General features: G+C 43.3%; 1 protein-coding gene across 2 annotated transcripts in view; it reads right to left on the bottom strand.

Annotated features, from left to right (window-relative positions):
• Positions 1-3775: 3775 nt before the first annotated feature.
• VPS4B (vacuolar protein sorting 4 homolog B) overlaps positions 3776-27354 on the bottom strand; it is a 34162-nt gene continuing 10583 nt past the window's right edge. Inside the window, exons 3-12 of one of the 2 annotated variants that reach the window (XR_008628561.1) lie at positions 24892-25048; positions 22031-22098; positions 19144-19263; positions 17724-17880; positions 17213-17361; positions 16157-16238; positions 13590-13809; positions 11425-11565; positions 5006-8597; positions 3776-4914 (exon numbers count right to left, since the gene is read on the bottom strand). Coding sequence is in view for 1 of the 2 variants with exons in the window: in XM_004601696.3 (XP_004601753.1) it covers positions 8496-8597; positions 11425-11565; positions 13590-13809; positions 16157-16238; positions 17213-17361; positions 17724-17880; positions 19144-19263; positions 22031-22098; positions 24892-25048 (1196 nt within the window). In the remaining variant the exon portion in view is untranslated. Of the gene's footprint in view, positions 8598-11424; positions 11566-13589; positions 13810-16156; positions 16239-17212; positions 17362-17723; positions 17881-19143; positions 19264-22030; positions 22099-24891; positions 25049-27354 lie in introns of both variants that reach the window. The other variant, XM_004601696.3, reaches the window with a different exon arrangement.

Here is a 27354-nt window from a genome sequence, read left to right on the forward strand (position 1 = left end):
GTTGGGTGTTTTTTAGTTTTATATAGGTCATTTATGTATTTTTTTGCCACGAAGAAACTCTTTAATTTGATATCATCCCTTTCTTTACTTTGTTTCTGATGTCCTTACCAATGGCCCCGTATCATTGAAAGCAGCTCTGAGGTTCAAACCTTGGAGTGTTCTGCCTATATTTTTGTCACTATATTTTATGGATTCTGGTCTACCTCAGTGTCTCCGATCCACTTTAACTTGACTTGTATAAGGTGCACCAGATTTCCAGACCCAAATACCTGGCCCAGTTGTCTGAGTACTGCTGGGAGTGGCCCCTGGGTCCCCCCACAAATATATAAAAATAACAAATATGCTTCATACCCCCTGAGGTACCTATTACCAAAATCCCAGAAAAAAGAGAATGGGGACATTAGAATACACGCTTAGTGGGGGAACGTGGAGAAACCGGAAATATCATGCATTCCTGATGGGAATATGAAATGGTAGTCACCGCAGAAAACAATTTGGGAGCTCTTCAAAAAGTCAAACACAGAACGACCCGGAACTCCAGCCGTGCCACGCCTGACACATGCCCCCAAACTGGAAGCACAGATCCCATCAGGGTCCCGGGCAGCAGTGCTCACAGCACCATTGACAGTGGCGACAAGATGAGAAGCCACCCAACTAGCCGCTCGCAGACAGAGGCCAAGTGTGGTACTTGTCCAGGGAGCACCACGAGCCTCGAAAGGAAGAGTATTCGGAGACAGGCTGGGGGCAGGGGCGATCCTCGGGACAGCATGCCAGGCGGGCGCCAGATCCCAAAGGGCCACTACTGGACGACTCACGAGGCCGCCTGGTGTGTGGAGCTGAGACTCAGGGGCCTGGACATTGTCTGCTGCCCCCTTCAAGCCCTCGTGTCCAGTCCCAACCACTGGCTGACGGCGACTGCTGCAGGGCTCCTGCCCCTCGGAACCGAGAGAGGAATCGGCTCCCCCCTCAAACCATGAATTTCGGGAATGCCTTGTGCAGAGCTGAAGACAGTTTTTCTCTGAGTCCCAGGTCGGGCCATGGCTCTGGATCTTCATCTCCAGTCTTGATCTTGTGCTCTCCCAGGTTTCAGAGAGAGGCAGAGAAGCCGCCAGCTCCTTCGCATGAAGTCCTCACTCGCCACTTTGACAGTAAATTTCACCACTCAGAATTCACCTAGTCGTTACCTGCGCAACTCTAAACGTGTTGAAGCTCCCACGTCCTGCTGTCGCCTCCTGGAAGCCCGGCACCAGCACTTACTCTGTGCGTCTGCCTGTTCTTCAGGGTCCTTCCGACCCTCACGGGTCTCCAGATAACTTTGATTATAAAACAGACAAATAGATAAACAGAATGTAGAGACTAATATTCTTTATTTTTATTTATTTTTTTGGTTTTGGGGTCACACCAGGCGATGTACAGGGGTTACTCCTGGCTCTGCACTCAGGAATTACTCCTGGCGGTGCTCAGGGGACCATATGGGATGCTGGGATTCGAACCCGGGTCGGCTGCGTGCAAGGCAAATGCCCTACCCTCTATGCTATCGCTCCAGCCCCGACTAATATTCTTTAAAACTCACTTTTTTGTTCTGTACTACCCATCCTGAAGTTAGTATCACACATTTTTCAACACCATTAATGCTGCCAGGGACTTTTTATTTCTGTGAGTGTACAAAGTAGTGCGTGATGACTCTTTAAAGAGGGAGTACATTCCAGAGGATTTCTCTTTCGCTTCCCTTTGACCTTTATACCACAGGCCAGGGAACTGGGGCCACGTCTGAATCACTGTTGAAGATTCTCCATTAGACCTGCCATGGGGAAGTCTGTGGCCAATAGTTCATACCCTTAACACTTGCCCACAAGTCTTGAAATAGACGGTGACTACCAGATTTCCCCACAAAGAATCAGTTAGTGCCTCAGAATGCTCCCAAAGTCCACGTACTGCCTTTCTGCATCTTACTGCAGATTTACTGAGTAGCCTCAAGTCCCTCTGAGTATGACAGCAGGGAAAATCACAGAACTACACATTTCCCTATGTTCATACATGAGCCGACCTCAAACACAGAGAATCTCAAGTGTCAGAGTCGATGGCCCGACTCTGTCCTGGAAACGGAGCGAGATGTTAGCTATCCATCACGGCCAGGTCTCAAGTTTTATCAGAACTGGGAGTTGGGGAGTTATGCTGCTGAAGAGCATCTTAAGAGCTGGAATGCCATTTATTTTGATCGCAGGGAATCCCATAACTACTGAATTACTGCTTATGATCTCTGGGGTAAGACATTTTATCACACAACTCCACCTGGCTTATACAGGTGAACTGCCACTACTTGGCTCCTGTAACCAAAGAATCCTTCCAGTTTCAGCAAAATTAGAGGGCCAAGTGAAACACTTCAGAATGCATTCCTTTCATCTGGCAAAGCCTTGGTTAATGGACTGGTTTCCGGTTCATAACTGTTGTGGCTTTTTGGATGAATCTCATATGATAAATCCATCCCAACATTTCTGATTCCTACAGATGTTGACTGTTTTTCACATTAGAGTGCACAGTGAGTCCAGCGTTGAGTTCAATCTCTAAAACCAGTCATGCAAGCAATTAAAACCCTCTCAGATGTTCAAACCAAAATACCAAATTCAGAGTTTCTGTTGACTGAACCCATGTTATTTCAACCATATCTGGAACAAAAGGATTTCCAAACTGAATAACTTAATTCATCCCAACACACTGTCCTCCAAATATCCGCTAATTCTCAGATTCTTCCAAATTCTCACAAATGCACAAATATTGAGTTTTGCTTCTGATTAACTTTAGTACTTTGGATCCAAGAACTATCTTAGCCCATTCATAGATTTCCACCCCCACCCTGACCTCAGTTAATCGTTCGCATGCCTTTGCTTTGTTCCACAACAGCTACAAAGTTAACGTTTCTCAAGACCTTGCCTTCGCTGAGCATATCATTCCACGTGACCATAGATAATGCTGCAATTAAGCTGTCTCATCAAGAGTTGCCAGAAACATGCCGGTTAGTGAGAAGCTATTGCCGAGCCTGTTTTGATGTCCTGCCATCGCCACGGTACACACTATGGCAGAACATGGGTAGTATTGCCTAACACGTCATGGCCAGGCCATGGCTGCCAAGTGATGCAGAAACACGAGTTCTTCCTACTTCGGTTCCTGCGGGAGGAAGTGATGTGGCCCAAACCAGGAAGCAAGTTTGGATGAATGGCACCCTCCAAACTGAGTGATGGCTACTGGATGAACTGTCTTGTTTTTTTTTCCCTCTCTTCCTAAGAGTTTTTGTCATCTCCTAGGGCTCCAGAAGAAAAATTCCAATGATCAGCAGTCTAAAGGGCTAATTCTTTCTTAAAATTTCTACATATTTAGCAATAAAAATCATTTAAAGATTACAAACATAAAACCTTACCTAGTGTCAAAACACAAAAACAGATTATCACCCAGTTAGAGCCAGTTAAAATTTTAGTGTATGTGTATGTTTCAGTTCCCATTTTTTTTAAACTCCTATTTTTTCTTTTTTGGTTTTTGGACCACACCCAGCAACGCTCAGGGGTTACTCCTGGCTCTGTACTCAGGAATCACTCCTGGTGGGCTTGGGGATCGTATGATGCCAGGGATCGAACCTGGTTTGGCTGCGTGCAAGGCAAGCACCCTACCCAATATGTTATCTCTCTGGCCTCAATTCCCAATTTTCTTTAAAAAAAAAAAAACCATCAAAAAGTGAAAAAAAAAAATTGAAGGGGGGTGGGAATAACGCACGCTGACTGTAGAGTATGCAAACTTCGAAGGAAAACAAAGAATCATTCAGTCAACAAAGATTTATTGAGCACCCATCAGACACCAGGCACTGTTCTAGATACTGGAAACACAGAGGAGAACAAAAGAGAAAAGAATATCCCAGCTCAGTATACACATCAGGAGGAGAAAGTACAAATCAGAAAAAAAGTAAATTATACAGTGTGTTAGCTTGTGGCAATTGCTACAGAGAAAAACAACGCAAGGAGTGGCTATAAGGAGCAGCAAGAGAGATTCTCATTTAAAAGAAGATAACGAGTATATCAGACAATGAAAGAGGCAAAAAAAAATAAATAAAATCAGCCAAATCCCACTCCCACAAATAACATTAACACAGCAGTGGAAATCATTCCAGATATCTATGTAGACTGCCGAGGTCGAAATGGATGTTACGGACGACTAAGAGAAAAACAGAGCTAGGAGAAAGATACTGTTTTAACATGAATCCAAAGTGTAAAAGATAGCCTTTTAATAACTAGTACATTATTAGAGATCTATTTTTCTTTCTCCCCCCATATACATGTTATCAGTCACCCAGTTCTAAATTCTGGAATTAAATTAGAAGCCAATTTGCTCAGAACTGACTTCTTTGAAGAGGGGGCCTTCCCATTCAGAAGTAGAGTCTATCTAGCTCTCTACTTAGCAACTTTAAACATTTGGGGGGAACTGTTTCATAGCTTTCTACGTGCAGGTCCTATGTTCCTTTCAGATTCATTTTGGGATATCTGAGGCTTTTATTTTTCCTGATGTCATCTAATGCTGTAATAGTACTTCTCCAAGAATATAAAATATGTACTTTTTATCTTGTAACTTGATCTTTATAAATTCTTTTGAATTTTACATTCACATGAATTTTCGACATACACAATCATGCCATGTGAGAGTGAAAATTTTGTTTCCTCCATTAAAACCCTAAACTTACCGCACTGGCTGGGCCAAGTGTGGCGCAGAGATGACCCCGGGCAGACTGCCAGAGGGCCTGACCCACTATACTATCTCTCTGCCCCGTTCCTAGTTTAGTATCGATTTGAATCCTAAGTGGGTATTGAGTTTTAATAAACTCCTTAAGGCCGGCTCCTCAAACCCGAGTTCTCCCCTGGGCATGCCTCTCACCTGCCTGTCTCGATGGCTCTCTGCTGCCCATGAACACATTTCCCCTCTTTCTCTCCTCGAACCCGAGTTCTCCCCTGGGCATGCCTCTCACCTGCCTGTCTCGATGGCTCTCTGCTGCCCATGAACACATTTCCCCTCTTTCTCTCCTCGAGCCTGTTTCTAATTTTCAATTAAAAAATCACCTTGCTTTCCTGTTTCGCCTCTTGCTGAAGTTCTTTTCTATTAGGAAAGGTGACGAACCCACAATGCCCGTGCCAACGTCAGGACTGACGTGACGTAGGCCTGGCATTTCCCTGGGCGCTGGTGGCCCAGGTGGCCGCACAGGGAGGATGCTGCAGAGATGTGCTCCCCGAACTTCTGCAGTGGTGCCGAGAGGTGCTCACCCTGGCGGTCTCCAGGAGGGAGCGGGCACCACAGGGTGGCATCTGCGACCTCAAGGCCGCAGCTTGACAACCCTTTGGAGATTTCCTGGCTGGAGGGACAGCCCCGGGGTGCAGCGGGCCCCAGCGGTGTCCGGGAGGGAATGTGAGAGCCGGTGGAGGCCCCACGCGGGACGGCCGAGCAGCTCACGGCCAGGATGCCGCGGAGGCGGTGGTTGGGGCAGCCTCCCTAGAGCGCTCTCGCCTCTCGGCCCTTTTCTTAAATTTCACCAATAAACTTAAAAAAAAAAAACAACAACTTTAAAAGACAGACTTTCCTGATTCCTTACTAATACTGACTTTAGGATCATACCCAGCGGTCCTCTGGGAGGGAGATCTGCAGTACCGGAAATCAAGTCCGTTACGCAGGATGTTTATGTCCCTGGAGTCCCTGATCTCTTTTTCAAGCCTTTATTAAGTGATAAATATGGTCCACGCCATGCTAATTCCAAGGGAATAGTAACTGTGACGAAATTACAATCTAGCTGGTAAATACCCAACAGAATGTGCTGTGACCGTGCAAATCTTAAGAGAGTAATGGCAACTTGGTGCTGGAGAAACTGAAAAGTAGCATGTGGGTAATTACTTCTTTCTGTAACAAGGGTCATGCGTTATTTCTAAGGAAGGTCAGACTTGCACCAGCAGAGGAAGAAGAAAGGACACCATGTGAGGGTGGGAGGATGGTATGAACGGCCGTGAGGAGGCAGGCAGGCGGGCAGGAAAGAACGGTCTCTGAGCGCTCAGAGTGGAGATGAAACCCCCACACAAACGCTCCACGTTGCCACACCTGCAGCCATGTCAAGCAACACAGGTGGGAACAGTCCTGGAAGGTTATGTCCATTTCTTAACTACACAAATGTACTATTGCACATTAGTCAAACGTACTCTTTCCACTTTTCTGTGTGCACATGTTGTCAACCCAGAAATCAATGTCCTCATGAAACACTCTTTGTAAATAAGGTCTTTATAGGTTTCACACTGCGATTAAAAAAATATACATATGTATTCTAAAATATATGTATGAAAGTTCATAGAGATGCTAAAGTAAGATTGACTTGGCAGTTGCGAAAACACCTCGAAGTTTTCTGATGCTTTTAACTCTGGATAAGAAGAGCATGAATCAAGGCCAGGGAGCCGGCACCAAGGACCGGGACACAGGCTTTGCACCCGGGAGCCCTCAGGCCTGGCCCCGCACTGGGAGGGCCCCCAGCACTGCCGGGCGTGGCTCCCAAACAACAACAAAGGATGTGGACATCTGGTCTCCTCAGACTCGTTCACCTGTCACTGAAAAACACACGGAAATGATCTATGTGCCATATTCCACAGTATGTCTGAGGCGATCACATTCCAGAAATCATTTTAGAGCCAAAAATGGAGAAACCAGAGGAATATGGACAGACACAGCTCTAAGAGCGTATGTGAGAATAAAGTGTAATAGCATATCCTTATAGATCAACACTATACTTCCATACTATTCAGTCAGGTGCTTCATCAATTTAAGTAGAATACTGTAATTATAATATAACTATTGATTTTCCAAATGATGCAACTAATAGCAAGATTGCCTGCATAACTCTGCCGCAAGCACAGGATATAAACTACCATATAAGACAATCACAAAGAATTCAGAGTTAGTCTACCAAATTAATTCCTAGTTCTCACTTAAAAACTGCTGGAAATTAATTTTCATATTTTAGTGATTTCTAATAATTTCTGTGTAATCACTTAAGACAGTATTTTCTATTATACAGATCTCCAAAAAAAGCATACACAGAAGATTAGCCAACTGAAGATTATATAAATTTACTTCACTTAAGAACAGTATTTTTCACGCCTATGATTTCCATTTAATATCAACAAAAACATCTGTACAGAAAACCCAAAGGCAACCAAGTTGCATAATATGCAAAATGTGCAAATATATTTAAAAATGCAAGTTAATTCTATAGCATTTGCAAGGTAGAATTAAGGCATCTACCTTATTCTAGCTAAATTAATGTTTTGCAAGTTTAGACAATGCAAATATACAAGGCACAACTTAGTGTTGATGCTAAAGTGTATAATACACACCCTCAGATTACTTATTTGAAGATATTAAAATAATATAATATCAAGTTTGTATTTTATTACTTAAGGAGACATCAGCTCAACTCCAAAGCTTTAAGAAGCATCACACTGATACTGTATGTGTGGGCCAGGAAAAAGACATTCCCTGAACATAAAAGATAAAAGACAAGACCCTTGCTATTCTATATTTTTTAAAAAATTTTATGTATATATATATATATATATGTATACACATACACACATACTGCAATATCACACAATGAATTTCCCACAATTCGAAGAGGTCAATCTTTTTAGCAAAGGTTTCCATTACAGTATTTCATAACAAAGTTGTTTAAAAAGTACATATTATCCACCTGTTTTGGTCAATCTTGCTAGTAAAAGACACTGAAATAGACAAATTTCTTCAAGATAAAGACAATGCCTAATTTAGAAAGTCTTTCTCTTGAGATTGCACAGTGAAAGGTATTTAGTTAAATATAAAAGCCTGCTGCTTTTAAACAAATTATTTAAATCTACAGAGATAAACATCAATTTATCCTAAGGATTCATTCAGAGCCTGAACCAGAACACAAATCAGTATCTTTAACCCAATCACAGTGCTCTTTGCTGTTTTATTGCCCATCCCTGAGAGTAAAGACGCTAGCATTTAAATTTTTGTAATAAGTAAACAAAATTTTACATTGATAAGAATGATGCCTAAGAATATTTTTAAAAATATTAAATACAGCCTTATTATTCTAGTTTAAAAAAGAAACTGCTTTCAAAGATCACCATTTATAACAATTTTATATATTTGCCATCTCAAGTCAACTTTAATGTTCTTTTTAACTGGGTAATTTCTATTCTTGCCATTGATAAATCACTCATTTCCTGATAAGCCCCCTCCTTTAGAATTGGGTATAATAACAGGCGCCACCAAATAGGTAATGGAAAAGCACAGATCAAACTGAAAGGAACCGATGAAGTCAGAGTTATATTCCCCTGTGGCCAGAGAGCTTTACTGCGAGTAATCTGAATGTCAGCCAAGAAAGGCGAAAATACCTACAAACAGAAAGAACATAAATGGTAAGGGTCTTCCTTGGGGCCGCTGGTCTAGCCTTCCTGGCCGAAATCTTCCGTAAACTTCTTTAGTTTCAACAAGTCCTGCTCATTGACTGTGGGCTTCGTGCTCGAGAGGGACCGCAACATATCCGACTGTCGGGGAGGAGAGAGGGCGAGTTAGGAACATCCAGTCACATACACTCTCAGAAATAGGGCTGATTTTCATACATTTAGAGTAAACGTACTGTACTGCCATTGCTACTACTGTGACCCAATATTGGCTGATCCAATATTGGATATGCCAAAAACAGTAACAATAAGTCTCTCAGTGAGAGACGTTACTGGTGCCCGCTCGAACAAATCGATGAGCAACGAGATGACAGTGCTGATCTGAGCAGCTGCAGTGCCGTCCACTAACTACATCCAATTCCTCATCCTCCCGGCACTGCTCCCCACAGAGAAGCCTTCAGCTGCGTGTGCCTGCCCTGATCCAATCGTCGGGATCCCCCCGTTACCCATCGGCAAGACATTCCTCTGAGCGTCAAGACAAAGGTGCCCCAAATATGCCCTTGATGTCTTCTCCGGTTTTTAGTCTTCTTAAGTAAGAGCAGATTCCAGGGCTAGTGTGACAGACAGGTGGGGAAGGTGTTCCTCACGCCCCCTTCTCCCCCACCCCAGATGCCAAGAGTGATTCCTGAGCCCAGCCCAGTGAGCTCCCCAACCCCCCCCCCCACAAGAGTAGTTTTCCAATTGCAACTCAAAAGAAATATAATCAGTATCAATAATTAGAAGAAATAGTGTATCAGATAATAAAAATGAACTAAATAGGGCTGGGGCACATGTCATTTAACCTGGGCTCAATTCCCAGGATCACTTGGTTCCCCCAGCGAACAGAAAGTGAGCCTTAAGAACTGTCTGTATGGGGGCTGGAGCAATAGCACAGTGGGTAGGGCGTTTGCCTTGCACACGGCCGACCCAGGTTCGATTCCCAGCATCCCATATGGTCCCCTGAGCACCGCCAGGAGTAATTCCTGAGTGCAGAGTCGGGAGTAACCCCTGTGCATCGCCGGGTGTGACCCAAAAAGCAAAACAAAACAAAACAAAAACAAAAACAAAACTGTCGGTATGACCCCTTTTAAGAAAGGGGAATAAATAACAAAATGTTAAAGTATTAGCTAAAATTATCAATTAAATGATAATAAAATATGCTGATAAAAGGAATTTGGTTTTTAAAATGTCTAGAGTACATGTTCCCTAAAAGAGAATGTGGTCCCAAGTACAAAACTTTAAAAAATAAGCTTATGGGTCAGAGCTACTCCAGTGGTTTAGGAGCCTGCCTTTCATGCTGCCGACCCGGGCTTGCTCTGCTGTGCTGCACATGGTCCCCCACAAACCCTGCCAGGAGGGAACCGTGACCACAGAGCCAGCTGTGAGTAAAACCCCGAGTACAGTGAGAATTGGCCCAACCATCCCCCCATCAAATAAATGTCACTGTCACTGTCATCCTGTTGCTCATTGATCTGTTCAAGCGGGCACCAGTAACGTCTCTCATTGTGAGACTTATTGTTATTGTGTTTGTCATATCCAATACATCACCGGTAGCTTGCCAGGCTCTGCCGTGCGGGCTTGATACTCTCAGTAGCTTGCCGGGCTCTCGGAGAGGGGAGGAGGGATTGGACACAGGTCGGCCGCGTGAAAGGCAAATGCCCTGCCACTGCGCTATCGCTCCAACCCATCAAATAAATAAATCTAAAAATATGTCAAGGATTAAGCAAAAAAAGAGTTTCTGAAATAAGGATTAAGATCAGTTAACTCATAAATCAAATTTGTATACACACTTGTTTAGTAGGTATTTGTGTGTGTTATACATTTGAGCTATTTATGCCTACTTGCTTATACCATGTAAGTTTCTTCTCTGAAAACTGTCAATTCTGATATAAGACTTGGAATATCTACAAGAGAATTTTACAATCTGAAGTTTTTCTGTAAAAACACACAAACACATTAGGTATACCTTCCTAGTAACAGTAAGTCTTGAAAATAATATACCTTCCATAATAATTTGAATTCTTGTTTACTTTCATTTTTGGGTCACCCTCAGAGGTGCTCTAGGGACCATAAAGGGTGTCGGGGATTGAATTCAGGTTGACAGCATACAAAGCAAACGACCAGCCCACTACATTATCTCTTCGATCCCCAGAACACTTATTACTTATGAAATCTTATTCAATTCTTCCAAATGAATTAGTCATGTCATTTCTTATATAACTCCCTTCCCCCAATACCCCCGAACCCGGCAAAGTCAGGGCTTACTCCTGGCTCTGCACTCAGGAATCACTCTTCTGGCGTGTCAGGGGACCATACGGGGTGCTAGGGATCAAACCCGGGTCAGCGACATGCTGTACCAATACTCCCCAAACCTTTTCTTCAAAGTGTTTTACTGCAAACTTTCCAAAGAAGTCCATGGACTCTATGACACATGGTAGGGCTCTGGATATTTTATAAAAACACATTTGTTTTAAAAACAAATTCTCACCACGGGGAGGAGGGCTCAAAGAGCCAGACCCCTCCTTTGTATGCAGGAGCCCCGGGCCTGCTCCACATGGGTGGCCACATGCCCCCCCCCCCAACCCCACAACTCCAAGCTTGTATGGAGGTTAGTAGTTAAGTCTTGACAACAATATATGCAATTTGGTGAAGTTAACCCAGATATCAAACCTGTAAACTCAGAAAACTGTATAGCTTTGAATAACAGCTTTTCCACTTAAAATTAAATTTTCCTCAAATCATAAGAAATTACTTAAAAGATTATTTTTAACAACTTATGCCCAATTACTTCAATTACACCTCTGTTTGTATAGTAGTAAATAAATGTCTAATCAAATAAATATTTTCTAGCTAATCTCCCCTACTAAAAATTTTTATCTTTGACAAAAGTTATGTTTTACAATTTTTCTTAAAATCAAACAAACTGTCTGACCATGCTAACAACGGGCTCCAAGAGCTTGTCCCCAGGGACATCCATCCAGGTCATCTCTATGGCCCCAGGGTCGCCAGGAGAGCAAGGTGTCAGGAGGTCATCTACCATACTGTTAGGGTCAGCTCGAGACGGTCCGGAAACCTGAAATTAAAGGAACCTGAAATATTCATCTGCACAAATTAAACAAATGTTAAGACTTTGGCCATTATCAGGAAATCTGAAAACGTACTACTCCGTTAAAATATTTCAGAAAATAATCAGAAAAATATACAACAAATATGGTATCTCTGAGTACAGATGAATACTGCTTTACTTTAAATTTTTCTACAATAAATTATTGAAACACAAGAAGTTCGCCTGCTCCAGATGGAATCCCAGTGACCAAGAGCTTCCACAAGCAAGGCCCAAGCATGCAGGTTCCAGGACTAAAACTCCAGGCCAAATGGAGGCAGAGGAGCCGGGCTGTCCCTCTCCGGGTCCCCACCCACCCAGCAGACTGACTGCCACACCCACAATTTGCCTCAGGTGCCATCTTAGTGCACTAACAGCCCTGGCCCAGAGGCAGAGCAATGAGTCCGGAGTTCTCTCCGGGCCCCACACCCAGCCAATTTCACCAGCACCCCAGATGGAGTAGGTGCTGTCTCCTCGCCTACTCCAGGCGGAATCCCAGCGACTAAGAGTTTCCACAAGCAAGGCCCAGGGATGCAGGTTCAGGACTAAATCTCCAGGTCGCATGGTAGCAGAGGAGTAGGGCTGGGGCTGTCCCTTCCAGAGCCCCCTGCCGCACAGCAGGCTGGCTGTCACGCCCACAATTTGCCTCAGGTGCCATCTTAGAGCACCTACGGCCCTGGCCCAGAGACTCCCAACTGAATCCCAAAATGGATTAGTCACACATACACACACATGGCCCAACACACACACACACAAACACACACACACACACACACACACACACACACACACACACTCTCTCTCTCTAGGCATAGGAACTGTTGGGGGACAGCTGGCCCAGTGACCATGGAGCCAGGGAGCCTGGTGTGGGCAGCTGTGGCCGGCACCGGCAGGCTGCACACAAATAGAGAGCAGCGTGGGACAGGACCTGGTCATCACTCACATGAGTGGACAGCGTGGGGCAAGGAAGTGGTTACGGACCAGCAGCCCCAGGAACAGGACCTGGTCATAGCTCTTGGGAAAAGGAGTGCCTGGATGTCTAGGGAGGGACCTGGACATCTTTTCTGTAGAGTGGACTGACTTTCGATCTTCGAGTTTTGTATGCAAATCCTTCAATTCTCAAGAACCCACCAGCACAGGAAAATCTGCTCTCATGTGGACAATATGAATGTTTCAACATTATTTCTATTTTGTCTTGAGGTATAAATGCATTAGCAGCAACTACAAACTGAAGTTTCTATAATTTATCAAATAAATATTCTAAGTTATTCACAAAAATCTCTCAAACACTTTAGGACTACTCATCATCATCATCATCATCATCATCATCATCATCATCATCATCATCACCATCACCATCCCATTGATCGTCAATTTTCTCGACAGTCTCAGTAACGTCTCCATTCTAGGTCACAGTAACGTCCTAGTACTGAGATTTTAGAAGCCTCTCTTTACTTGTCCTTCCCAATGGTGCCGCACTGGAGGTTCTGTCAGGGTAAGGGGAATGAGACCCATCATTGTTACTGGTTTTGGCATATGAATACACCATGAGGAGCTTGCCAGGCTCTCCCACGTGGGCAGGAAACTCTCCGTAGCTTGCCAGGTTCTCCAGAAGGAGAAGTAGGCTATAAGATGTTGCGCGGCCTTCCGGGAGCTTGGTTTTACAGTCTCTGGATGTTGGCTGTTCATGGGATTACACAGCGCCGGGGGGCAGTTTCTGGGTGTCACTGCCTAGCTACTGGAAAATGGGGGATCTGGGTAGAAGAGGCCCAGTTCCGATCCGAGCAGGCTTGGAGATCTCGTCCCTGGGTTCCACTATAAATAGTGGCTACTAATGGGGAAATGTTTTTTTTTTTCTATGAAATGAAAACATGAATATCATGTTAAGTCCACTGAATCGATCATCCTAAAATTCTTCAGAGATAAAATCAACGCAGGTCTCGAAACTCCATGGGACACATAGAGAAAGAGAAGGCTTCAGGTGCGAAACTTACCTTCTTAAAGTGAGTGGCCGACTGCACCTTGCGAACGGGCTGCATGAGTGCATCACGCACGATGATGCTGATGTCTGCCCCGGAATAACCATCCGTTTTCTTTCCGAGTTCTCGGAAGTCTGCTTCTGTGAGACTGTTCTGAGTGGCCCCCAAGTGCAGTTTAAACATTGCCGCTCGGGCGTGGGGCTCAGGCAAAGGAATATATATTCGTTTCTCAAATCTTAAAATGAATGAAGAAATTAAACCAAGAATGTTACTACATTCATTTTCAATTGATTAAGGGTATTTTCTAAAATAAAATATTTAGTGTCTCTTGTGCACAATGAGGATAAGTTAAATGGACCCAAAAGGGTCAGGAGTGAGGCCTATCTATTCAGAATAAATAAGGGGGAATACTCAGAACATATTCAAAGCATAAAAACAAAGAGCAGGCAACCAGTTCTGTTTAAGTGTTTGCATATGCTCTGGGGGTTATTTTGGCTATGGGGCTTCTACGACTGTAACTCATGAACTATTAGTTTCCCACAGAATCACACTCTGAACTTCTCGATCAAGGTTAATATGTAACGATTACTCTCATAGAATAAATATAGTTACACAAAAAGGCCTCTTTATTTTGCTTTTGAGGGCTCACAAGCAGTGCGCAGGGAGCCCCAGGGACCACTCCTAAGAATCAAGGCCAACTGGGCAGGGTAGTCCAGGGTGAGGTGGCCTGCAGACAGGGACTCTTTGGCGGTGCTCTGGCCCTCAGGGCCACACCCACAGTGCTCTGAATTGGAGGTGGGACAGAGGATTGCGTACTGGGGTTTGAATTTGAGTCCCATGCCCCAGAACCACTCAAGTATCACCCAGGTGCTCACTTTATTTTACTTATTTTAAAAAGCAGATTTTAATTTTTTTCAGGCTTTGTTTTTTGTTTTTGAGCCACACTCAGTGATCTGAAGGGCTACTCCCGGCTCAGCACTCAGGAATTACTCCTCAGGGCGCACAGGGCGCCATCTGGGATGCCTACATGCTGTGATATCTCTCAAGTCCGTCATTTTTGGTTTTGGAACTACACCTGGTGCCAAAACTCCCGGCTCACTGCTCAAGGATCACTCCCGGTGGTGCTCAGGGCACCGTGAGGCTGTGAGCATAGCACCCGGGGCTCCGGCACGGTGAACACGACGCCAGCTCTCTGAGCTATCTCCCAGGTACAGCGCCCTACTACACTTCAGTGGGGACAAGAGAACAAATGACTCCACTCTGTTCTAAAGAAGAAACAGGCGTTAAACAGAATAAACAGCTTGCTGTCTTGAGGTTTTGGTAATGAGAGACAGGGAGAAAGCACGGAGGAAAAATTATGAGTCAGCTCTGTGGCAATAAAACTGAAAAAAATTTTCATCTTCTGGCGGCAAAGCACTAGAGCATGTGCGTTGTATGCGAGAGGGCTAGGTTCGATCCTCAGTATGTGTGAACGACTGAGCACTGCTTCGAGTCACTCCAGAGCACTTAGCCAGCGTAGCCCAGAAAACTAAAACAACAACAAAAATCAAAACACTGATTTTTCCCATTAGCTCTAGAAATGGGTTCAGAATGCTTTATTTTGGGGCCACACCCAGTGGCGCTGAGGGCCTGCTCCTGGGGGCCCAGGGACTGTAGGTGGCGCAGGGATCAATCCGGGGCAGCTGCATACAGGGACAGCGCCCTGCCCTCTATGCCATCACTCTGGCCCAGAATTGGGGCATGTTTTCCAGAAAAAAGAAGCTAGCAAACCAAAAAAGATAAAAACAGCAAAAACAAAAGGTTTTTTTTTTTAATTTTTGCAGTACAAGACTAAATGGAGTAAAGAATATAGAAGAAAGACTGAATCTTTTATATTTTCCTTTTGCTCGAGTTTCACTAAAAAAATCAACAGAAAATTTTAAACTGAAAATTTAACTTGGTTAGCATGCATTGTCATTTAGTTATGTGACTAAAAAAAAGGAGGGAGGGCAGAGGGCGGGGTCATACCTAGTGGTGCTCAGGTGCTATTCTTGGCTCAGTGCGTAGGGGACCATGTGATGCCAGAGATCAAATCCTGTCTTCTGCATTGATTTATCTCCCTGGCCCCTCACTGGATAAAATTTTCTATGAATTTTTTTCCCACTGAAATACCAAATATTTGGGATTTTTTGCTTTAGTTCTGGGCCATACCCAGTAATGTCCAGGCCCTAATCCTGGCTCTGCCCACAGATTGCTTCTGGTGGGCTCAGAGGGGCCACACGGAGAGCTGGGAAGAGAAAGGCAAGCACCCCACCTGCTATAGTATCTCTGGTGCCAATTTGCAAAAATCCAAGGCATTGGGACCCACAAACTTAAATGGGAACTAATGGTAAGAATAGGTAATTATTTTCCAATGTGACAGATTCCAATCTTAGAAATCTCAACTCTTAATACAGCAAACACCTGCCACTCGTTGTGCAAAGCAAGAGGACAACAGTACATTTAATAATTCTGAAAAGGTATTAGAGTGTCTCCTTCTAGAGAAAAACTACTCACTTGCTACATATCTGCAGTTAGAAACAAGAGAATTATTGTCATCATACCTTCGCCTAATAGCAGAATCCAGAACCCAGGGTATATTTGTAGCTCCAAGAACCAAAATTCCATCATTGTCCACACCAACCCCTGCATCAAAATATGTGTTATCTCAAATATGTTGACATTTTATTTATTTATCTTTTAATAATGTAGGAGTACTGCTGTATGTTGACATTTTGGTGTCTGTCAAGCCTCATCTTAAAAATATGGTACCTTAATGTTAAAGAGTCTCATCCTGAGAATCTGATAAAAATTCTTTTCAATCAAATATCATACTGCTAAAATATGTAAATATTCCCAAGAATAGAACCCCCCAAACTAATGGATGCATATTTTGATTTGCATGTAACCTCAGGACTTTACGTCCCCAGTAAACAGAAGGTGACACTGGAACCAGATCACTGACCCTCTTTCGCCCTCAGGTATCTGCAGCGGGACTCACTGCATTCAGACCCCAGCACAATCTCGGTAGCTCTGGCCTTTTTCACGAAAGCCTGATTGGCAACTCCCACAGCTACTCCTTCCTGCCATAATGCCACATTCGCTCGCCATACAGACAGCCCTCGCCCTGCCTGCCAGGACTGATTCCTGAGCAGAGTCAGGAGTAACCGTTGAGCATGGCCGGGCATGGCCCCCAAAACAAAATAGAATTAAAAACTTTAAGAGAAAGAGAGCCCTTGCACATTACAGAAACTGAATGCCCACCAGGCCTGTGAGAGCACCACTGTCCTGCCACAGGTACTAACAAGTACTAACAATAATGCATTGAAAGACTTCTTGAAAGACTTCAACTTCTATTTTCCACTTACTAATGATTCTGTTTCAGGTATAAGTTCATGAATGCACGAACCTCCTTACTATTTATACTAGCAAGTCCCACAAAATGATTACAGTTGGGTAAAATTACATTCCTAAGTGGTAGATAACCAGAGTGAAAGAAAGCAAAATGATACACTCAGTATCTTTAAGGCTGGAAAATTTCTGCTCAAATTATTTCCTATTAAAAGTATAATAATGGGTACATGATCAAGAAAACAAAATTTTTTAAAAATTACAATTACCTTGCATTTGAACCAAGAATTCTGTCTTAATTCTACGTGCTGCTTCACTCTCATTTTCACTTCTTGAGCCACAAAGAGAATCAATTTCATCAATGAAGATAATGGAAGGTTTGTTCTCCCTGGCAAGTTGGAATAAGTTCTTAACTAACCTAAAAACAAGTAAAAGCTTTCAGTTTCTGAAAAACAGTAAATGACATAACAGTAAAAAAAATAATAATAATAAAACAACATGCCAATATTAAGGGACTCTACAAGATTTAAAAAACCTAATCATGTTTTGGCCCAGAAAATAAAAAATGTACAACTGGAAAATCACTTTACAGCTTAGTATTTTTTTTCTTAACTATCTTTGCCCACAACATAAATCTCAACGTGAAGGTAAGTTTGATATAGAAATAAGTTATGTCAACTACTCTAAATGTTTATTAATAAGAAACCATTACTTTATAAAATGACATCAGCAATTACCTGACAAACAGAATCTTTTAAAAAAACCAACTTATTGACTTACTTTTCACTTTCACCTAGCCACTTAGAAACCAGGTCAGAAGAAGATATTGAAAAGAACGTTGAGTTGTTTGCTTCTGTGGCTACAGCTTTGGCTAAGTAAGACTTCCCCGTCCCAGGCGGCCCGAACAGCAGGATCCCCCTCCAAGGGGTTCTCTTGCCTGAAAGTCACACCAGAAAAATACGTGAGACCTTCAAGACGCTTCATTTCTGCGACTAAAGACATCACCCATACTGAAGAAAACTGTGATGAGATTTTTCTAAAGCTACTGGCAAAATCAATTTTTTAAAATTCATCAAAGATATATCATATACATGTATTTTATATGCATACATTTCCCTGTCTAAAGACCACTTTGCCCAAAGTGTTTTTACACAGAAAGAATCATCTGCTTGCTCATTCGCGCTTTATGCATGAAAACTACAGTGTGCACATAGAAAACTATGTGTACAGAAGGGCCCTCGACCTCTGTGGTTCCAGTTCAGCAGCAGAAAATGAGTGATGTTGAAAAGCACTTCTTGATCATTTGCTGTGTGTGCTGCTTAATGCAGAATGTACACCCACAGGGAAGGGCAGCTGCAAGTATTTTCTTTGGAAATTTGTGACTTCTGGAAGAGTGAACCTAAGAGAGTTTGGCTGACTCCCGAGGCAGTTCTAGTCAACTGTCTGTTCACTGGTTTTTTTTTATCACATATAGTATATTTTCTTTCAAATAACGAGGACATTTTTGTTGGTTGTGTCTGTGGTGCTCAGGGGTAGTGCTTGGGAGTTACTGGGGCAGGGAGATACTCAGGAGACCATGAGGTGCCAGGGAGTGAACCCAGGCCTCCTGCATGCAAAGCACGAATTTCTGTATCTTCCTGGCCCCATGGTTTGACAAACTTAAGAAAACTCTCCCTTAAATACTAGTTGTACAAAATATGTAAATTAATCTTAATTTTGCTCAATAGGAATTATAACACAGCCTAAGTCAAACTGGGCTAGGTCACAGCTGGAAAAAAAGTATCAGATATACATTAAGAATATGATAAGGCAACGTGGATAAGTAGAAGTATCTGAAAAAGAATAGTATACAGGTGATCAAAGCAAAAGCAAAACCTTTACTCTAACGAAAACCCTGACTTTCCCAACGTAAGTGGACTCTGCCCTGTCAACTGCAATGTAGAGCTCAGTGTTCACTCCATTTCAATGAGGGTGCTGCACCCGTCTCTGCCAGACTTACCTATGCTCCGTGGGCTGACAACGTGGTGGTTCTGCAATACATATACTACAAAGACATGTATGTATATGGAGTATCTTTGGATAAAGGCATTACCACTGCCTTATATATAACAACTGAAGGTGACAAGAATACATACTGCTTTACCTCAGTCATCAGGATGCTTTAAAAAATCATTAAAGGACAATTTTAAAGTTATCTCACCTGTAAAAAGATGAGGAAATTTAATGGGCAATATCACGGCTTCTTTAAGTGCTTCTTTGGCTCCTTCGAGACCAGCAACATCGCTCCATTTCACATTTGGTCGCTCTATAACAATGGCACCTAAAAAATTTATGTAAGCTTTAAATTAGGGAAGACTACTCCATGAAAGATATTAGGCAACACAAAAGATGATGTCAAAGAAATAACTACAGAATTGCCTGGAAACACTTTATAAAAACGCCACTAAGCCTGTCTAGAGCAGAGTGATGAGGAAGCAGCTTCAAGATTAGTCAGCAGGGGCAGGAGTGCCTGGGCGGCTGGCTGATAACTAGAGTAAAAGTCATTTCACTTTGCTATTTCTGCTTCCTTGTTGTTAAATAAGAATAATTTCACCTGTCCAAACTTTCAAACGACTCAGACAGTCAGAAGGATCCAGGAATGGAGTTTTAGAGTGCTTGGTAGCACGCTGCTCGAACAGCTACTGTCTCAACGACTGCCATTCTGGAGCACCGGCAGTCTTGTCCAACAGATTATTTCTGACCTGTCGTTTTTCCTTTTAAACAAAGAAATGGTGATCTAATGTTTTCTTAAACTACTTAATATATTTAAGAAGTAAATCCGGGGCCGGAGCGATAATACAGTGGATAAGGTGTTTGCCTCTCACGCAGTCAACCTGGGTTCGATTCCCAGATCCCATATGGTTCCCTGAGTACTGGCAGGAGTAGTTCCCGAGTGCAGAGCCAGGAGTAACCCCTGAGCACCGTTGGGTGTGACCCAAAAAGCAAAAATAAGTAAACAAAATTTTTTTAAAAAGAAAGATAAGCAAATGGAAAGATATTCATAGATATGAGAAGAGAAGAAGTGGAGAAAAAGAGAATGAAAGGCATGACAGAAAAAGAGAGTAATACATTCCTATTACTTTACAATACCTTCTTGAGATCTGCCAAATTTTTGATTTGGCTTCAGATTAAACCTATTTACAGTTTTTTGAGGTTTTGTACCATTAAAGGTATTTTATTTTTGTTTGTTTTTGGGCACACCCGGTGGTGCTCAGGGTTTACTTCTAGCTCTGTGCTCAGGGATCATTCCTGGCAGACTCGGGGGACCATGTGGAGTGCTGGAAATGGAACCAGATATGCCAGGCGAGCAGCTTACCTGTTGTACTACCGCTCTGGCCCCTAATTATTTCATTTTTTTAATACTAAATATCAAAAAGTTATAACCATTGGCGTAGCAAACCAACAAAAGATTTCTTTTAATATGGCTCACTAGAAAACCTTTTTAGATAATTGTTTATCAAAAACTTCTCCAATTTTCTGGTAGGACGAGACTAATCAACCACAAGCTACGATGCAGTCTGCTCCAAGACAGACATGTCACTGCTTTATGTAGGGTGGCCGGTACCCAACAGAGCGTGCTGGCCACTAGGTAAGATCATCCTATCAATCACTCTAAATTATATTCTGTAGCTTATTTCTCCAAATTATAAAAATCTATGTAGACTAAATTAAGTAAAACCATAATTACTGTTTACAATTTCAAAGTTCAAATGAAGTCTAAATTAAGAAAAAAGGCCAGTTTCCTTCTACCCTTTACTCTTCAACATTTCATTCAGATTGTCAACTTACTTCATTCAATGGTTCCTTGTTCCAGTTAAATAAAAGTAAATTTATGTTATATATGAGCACCATTTACTCAAGTTCTGCTATGAATTTTCTAAATGAGTTATCATTTATCTTCACAGTAAGGTAGATTATGCAAGGTTAAATCTAGGTATTGTCACCAATTATTAATCCAGATTAAGTCTATAGAAAGGAAAGCCTTTCTCTCTGTTCATGCATTCATTCGTTAAGTTCAAATTAACAAAACAGACATTACCGATCACAGTATAAAATTCAAAATAAAAAATCATTATTTAATATTTCAGGTCTCCGTAACTACCCAACAATTAAATAGATGTCTATTAAAATATATATGTATATGTATGTGTATATATATTAGGCTGTGATTTATGAAGTTATTCATGATGAAGTTTTAGGCATACAATGTTCCAACATCAATCTTTTCACCAATGTTCGCTTCCCTCCACCAATATCCACCAGTATCTTTTTAGATACTCAGAGCTACCATTTACTGAGCCCCAAGAATTTTCCAGATATAATGCCAGACAGTATTTATACTGTATAACCTTTCAAGAGTAGAAGTTACTCATTTGAGTTTTGGAGCTGGGGCCTCTGACTCTACTCTAAGCAAGTAGAGAACTGCCTAAATCAGACCCTGGAGTGGAATCCAGAGCTGGGCGGAGGGAAACCCGTGGCCTCCCATCGGGCCAATGCACTGGGTGGAGCAGGAAGGGCTTTGATCTGGTGGAGGAAGAACAGGAAGCAGAAATTGGTGAAGGTAGACGGCAACAATGAAATGGGGTGAAAAAGCAGAAGAGGAAAAGTAGGCGGGAAACATGAGGAAGTCACCAAAGAATAAACTACAGCTATGGCAATGCTGGGAATTTAAATACCATCAGATTTCGTACTCTGCTAACAGTACAAAGCTACCGTCTCTGAAGGGGGGCGAGCAAGACAAACTGAAAGGGCATACTGTGTGGACTGACACATTTCAAAGCAGGTAAAACAGGAATAATATTTTTATGGTATAAAAAACCCCAACCATCAGAGACCAAATAAAGTAAATCCTAAGAAAGGCGTCTACACAGTTAGCATGTGACCACTGGGAACTAAAGTCAATTCCTGAACCTCATTTAAATACAGGTTAAAAAAACTATTTAAACAAGCAATTGAGTGAAGTGGATTTGGGGTTTTGCTTTAATTTTGTTTTGTAATATTTTTTTAAAAAATAAGACAGTAAACTTAAAAAGAAGATCTAAAGCAACCTTGAAGTTGATTCTGTAGTTTCTTTTTTTCAGGATCATCAGATTCTCCTTCTCCATCACTGTCATTCCTAATAAAAAGAATTTAATATATTCAAATGACCTCTCATTGCTATCAAAATAAGACAAAAGTGAAGAAAAGATTAATCCAAAATACTTGTGATTTAAGTGAAAAAGCAAGACACATTAAAAATTATATTCCTGACATTTAAGAACAAGTTAAACAGCAGGCATTATTATCCATTAATTTGGAATCATGAACAGGAAAAAAAAGAAGCCAGGAACTCCTCCAAATTCCCAAGACATTACCTACGTATGTATTAATTCGTAAGTACATGACCCCCACAGCTCATCTTATGTAAGATGTAAGATGAACTGCAGATTTGTAAACAACAATAAAACCCATCAGGACCAGGCTTGTTCCAGTTTCAAATAAGAAGTCACTACGGGGGGGGGGGGGGAAATGCAGAATAATCATGACTTGAGGTACAAGGCCTGGATCCTCAGCCCGGGGCTCCGAGGAGAGATGGGCTTTCTCATGAAAAGACTTTCTGGCCCTCAGGAACAAATGAATCAAGCCAGATGTTTCATACCTGGGAATTTTGTTGGAAGAAATAACTCACGAGTTCAAGGACTTGTCTGAAAGGATAATCATACCCATACTTTTTGCATCAAGAGAAAAATCAGAAATCATGTATGTTCATTTATAGGAATTAGTATATGATGCATTCACTGCAAACTTTAAAAATGATGTAGAAATAGTTTATTGGAAATAAATGATAAAACGCTGAATGGAAAATGTCAAAGTAAAATATATGGCATTATATAATTTTAAAAATATGAGACACTCCTCTTTTTTTGTTTTTGCTTTTGAGCCACTCCTGGCAGTGTTCAGGGTACCATACGGGATGCTGGGGATCAAACCCAGGCGCGCGGCAAGAGCCCTACCCACTGTGCCACTGCTCTGGCCACAAGACACTCCTGTTTCCAAACAAGCTTGACGGCTTTATTCTAAACCGCGGACCTTGGCTATCCTAAGCCGGAGGGCTCGCTAAGAGGCATTTTTATACTCAAAAGTATTCTGGATGAAGGTGTCGCGTGAGGCAGTGTGTGAGCACATTCAGTTCCCACTACTCCAACTGTGCTTTCTTGTCGTGGAGGCTGGACTTACCCCCTGCTCCCGGCTCCCTGCAGCGAGGGCTGCTCTCAGTCTCCCCAAGAAGAGGGAGGCGAGCGGAGGTGGGCTGTGCCTGTGTCAGCAGCGCAGAGGCCCTGCTGTCGGCTCCCTGGCAGGGCGGATCTTTAGCTGAACCCCCCTCGTCAGGCTGGGCATTGCTCCCAGTGACACAGAATGCCTGCCTGGCTCCCCCCCCAATTCTGTAAGCTACCCTCTAATAAGCTCATTTGTGCTTAAATGAGCCAAACTGAGCCCTGCTGCTCCGCACAGGAGAACCGTGCACCCCTACTAGCAGGAAGCGTCTCAGAGAGAGCCAGAGGGGCCTCGAGACTCGGCGAGTTCAGCTCTCAGGAGCGGAGAACGCGACTGCTGGCACGGCTGTCTGAGGCCTTGGCACTTGTGCAAAGGATTCTCCCAGCGAGGTCTGGGTTAACTGTGGAGTGCTGGAGGAGACTCCCAAGCCCAGGGCCACTCCCTATGACTCTGGGCCCCTAGGCCCAGCACTCAAGGGGGGCCCCACTGGGGAGTCAGTGCTGCTCAGGCCCTCTGGTGCCAGGGATTACCCAGGCCATCAGGTGGTGGCCTTAAGTCACTTCCAGCAGCCCCCCCCTAGTTCGGAATTCCAGCCTGGCAACAAAAGCCTCGGCGGCCTTTCTTCTCCTCTAAGACCCCTGGCAAAGTCCCACCTGCTGAAACTACACAGCCCAAGGCTCAGCGGGGATGTGGGTTTTGTTCAATCGAGATGACAAAACCTGGAGCTTGTCCCTTTCTTCAAATTCTCTCACAGCGTGACGCAGACGGCCACCTCTGGCTCACATCCCCACGACCCCCAGGCACTGCTGGGGAGCACAAGAGCTGAGCGACGAGGGCGGAGTGTCCCTCTCGGCTAACCAGAACCTCGCCACCCGCCAACCTTCCCACCGGGACCAACGCTGTCAGCTAGGGTTGTGTGTTACCAGTGGGGGTGCGGTGGGCTCCCCAGCGGTACTCAAGGATGCCCAGGGCCACTCCTTGTGATCCTCAGGCAACCATCTACAGAGCAGAACCCCAGGGACAGCCGGGACATGCTGGGGGCCTCAGGACATCTGACACGGTGTGGCGCCCGAGATCAAACCTGGGTCAGGCCCACGCAAGGCACGCGCTGACTACCCTATCGTCTCCCAGTCCCCTAGAACCTCATTTCCGTAAGTCTCTGTCTCTGGAACCACTTCTGGCACCAACAAAATGGTCAGAGGGTGTGGGAGGAAGCGTCCCAGCACTCAGCAGAGAATACTCTCCAACCCGTTAGGCTGACTGTGTCGGCATCTGTAACTAACGTCTTCAATACTCTATAACGGCCAAAGGGTACAGACCCCAGAATCATTCCCACCAGTGTTCTCCTGTACCCCCACTACATGAGGATTTAAATGTCCTGAGCCTGATAAATTAGGGGTTCACAAACATTTCTGCTAAGGACTAATTAGCAATAATTTTAATGTTATATGGGCCACAGTGTTAGTCACACAAACTTGACTTTGTTGGTATGACACAAATGCCCCTAGACAACAGACAAATGAAAGGCTGCAATTACTTTCCAACAAAACTTTATCAATAAAAACAGGCAGCAGTGAAGATATGGCGCATGACTCAATGTCAGTAGCTGAACGAAAGATATTTAATAAGGTTAAATATTTGTTAAAATACTTACCCCTTCTCCTCAGCTGGGCTCGGCTGTCCCTCTTTCACTGGCTTCTGCGGCTTCTTCTCTTTCTTTTTCAGGTACTCCTTTAATTTTTCCGCTCTGTCAAGATATTCTGTGCATTTGACCCTGATACTTTGTTTGGCTTTATCTCCCTGTGTTTCATCTGTGGAAGGGAAATGAGAATTTCTCACATTAGTGTTTTATACAGAACAGTTACAACTCTTAGACATACTTTTTAACAAGAACTATGGGTTTGGGGGGAGGACTGTCTCTACTACCAGTCGTAATAAACGATTATCAATTCTTGTAGTACTACTTCTGCAATGCTGGAGGTCAACAGTGGTACGATTAAGAATAAGATTTTTCAGAACAAAACAGGATATTTTATATTAATGCTGAATCATGAGAAATTATTTCATACTTTGTGTTTCTTCGTCTTCTCTTAAATTCTGGGCACATAGCTGAAAGCTGCTTTCTCAGACAAAAGCAATTAGACAATGGGAAGTAAAGCAATGTTACTCATTTCTGTCAATGTCTACAAAAGCTTTATTTTGAAGTATAGAACATGACAGAAATCCCACATACTATGTGTACAACTGTCACTGTCACTGTCATCCCGTTGCTCATCGATTTGTTCCAGCGGACACCAGTAACGTCTCTCATTGTGAGACTTATTGTTACTGTCTTTGGCAAATCCAATATGCTACAGGTAGCTTGCCAGGCTCTGCCATACAGGCTAGATACTCTGGTAGCTTGCTGGGCTCTCCGAGAGGGGCGGAGGAATTGAACACGGGTCGGCCACGTGAAAGGCGAATGACCTACCACTGTGCTATCGCTCTAGCCCATGTGTACAACTAATCTAGTAATTTGGCTATATACAAGCTGCTGTAAAGACTATTTTGTAAGGCGGATTTCACCAACATACATGGACTTTGGGGCAGATATGTTGGTGAAATTTGCCTTAGAAAATAGTTCTCACAGGGGACTTTACGCAGTATTTCCACAGAATTTTTTTTCAAAAGTTCAAGGTATTGGGGTCAGTATGTACAAGGAGGGGGAAGAAAGGGGGAGGCCAGAGCAATAGTACAGTGGGTAGGGTGCTTGCCTTGCACACGGCCAACCTGGGTTCAATCCCTGGCATCCCATATGGTTCCCTGAGCTCTGCCAGGAGTGATCCCTGAGAGCAGAGAAGTAACTCCTGAGTATCACAGGATACGGCCCCAAACAAACAAAAACACAAAAAAAAAGAAAAAAAGGGAGTAGGATCAGATTATATAAGTTGGTATATCATCAGCAAAACTTAAATGACTAGAGGACATTTTACTCTTGAAGCATACAGCTGGATTACAGTTCTAGGCATTTTAAGAAGTAACATTGGTTTGTCCTTTCTCCCCGTTGCACGGAGCTTAGATTTATTGAGTTACACCAGTGCTCCCGAGGCACACCCAAGTCCATCAGAGCACTCCCAATCCTGTGTTTATCTTTAACCTCTCCCTTTGTCTTCTTCTCCTATATGTTAATCACAAATATCCCCAACTCAGACCCTGTAACCTGTAAATGAAATCTTCTTATGACTGGATTTTTGTATATGTGAGTTACTGCTTTTCTCTTTATGTCCTTTGCATAGTGTATTCTAGAGCAATGCCTTTTTTGTATAGACACAGGAAGATGTTAATGCTATGCTTTTGTAACATGGGAGTTAAGTGACTCCAAATAATATTTATTCTTGGGCATCCATCATATTTACTTAATTTATACCTCAGTTGCCCTTAGTTCCTACCACCCTAAAACGGGGGTCTCTCCGAGGGACTTGGATGGACCCAGGACAAGCCATAGCTATCCTGGCATCAAAAAGGGACAGGTTAGGTGCCATAAGAAGTGTAATAAGCACAGTCATGGAACAAACTGACATGACCCAAAAAGAAGTAACTGAACAAGGACCCTGCTGGAGTTAGGGAAAACTAACCTAGCCTGAGGACTGTGGTCTGGGATATATACTAAGATGTCCCCAAGAAGAGCCACCACTTAAGCTTAACAAATCTCTTCCTATGTTCATACAAAATGACTAGAAATATTATTAGAAGTAAATTGAAAATGACTGTGTAAACAGATTCCTAGCAAAGGAAAGGAGAAAGCAGTATGCACTTAGAGAGAATGGCGCCCTTGGGTGGGTCTCCTAGTAGGAATCCAGAGTGCTAGAGCCCTACGTGGGATTCTGTCCTTGAGGGCACCTCCTAGAAGGACTTCCCCTGAAGGAAGGGCACCTGCTCACTGTTCAGGATAATGTTCAGTCACACCAACACTTCATGATTTCTCTTGAATAAACGGCCCCTGATTACCAACCAACCGTGGCTCCAGTCCCTTCGTCCCTCATCGGCTGGCCGGGGTGGGGGTGCAAGAGGCGATGGGATCGTCCCTGAACACACCAGGGGAACCCCAGGTCACCGCGGGACCGTGACCCTTTGAATA

The sequence above is a fragment of the Sorex araneus genome, chromosome 2, assembly GCF_027595985.1.
Source record: "Sorex araneus isolate mSorAra2 chromosome 2, mSorAra2.pri, whole genome shotgun sequence".
NCBI classification, from domain to species: domain Eukaryota; kingdom Metazoa; phylum Chordata; class Mammalia; order Eulipotyphla; family Soricidae; genus Sorex; species Sorex araneus.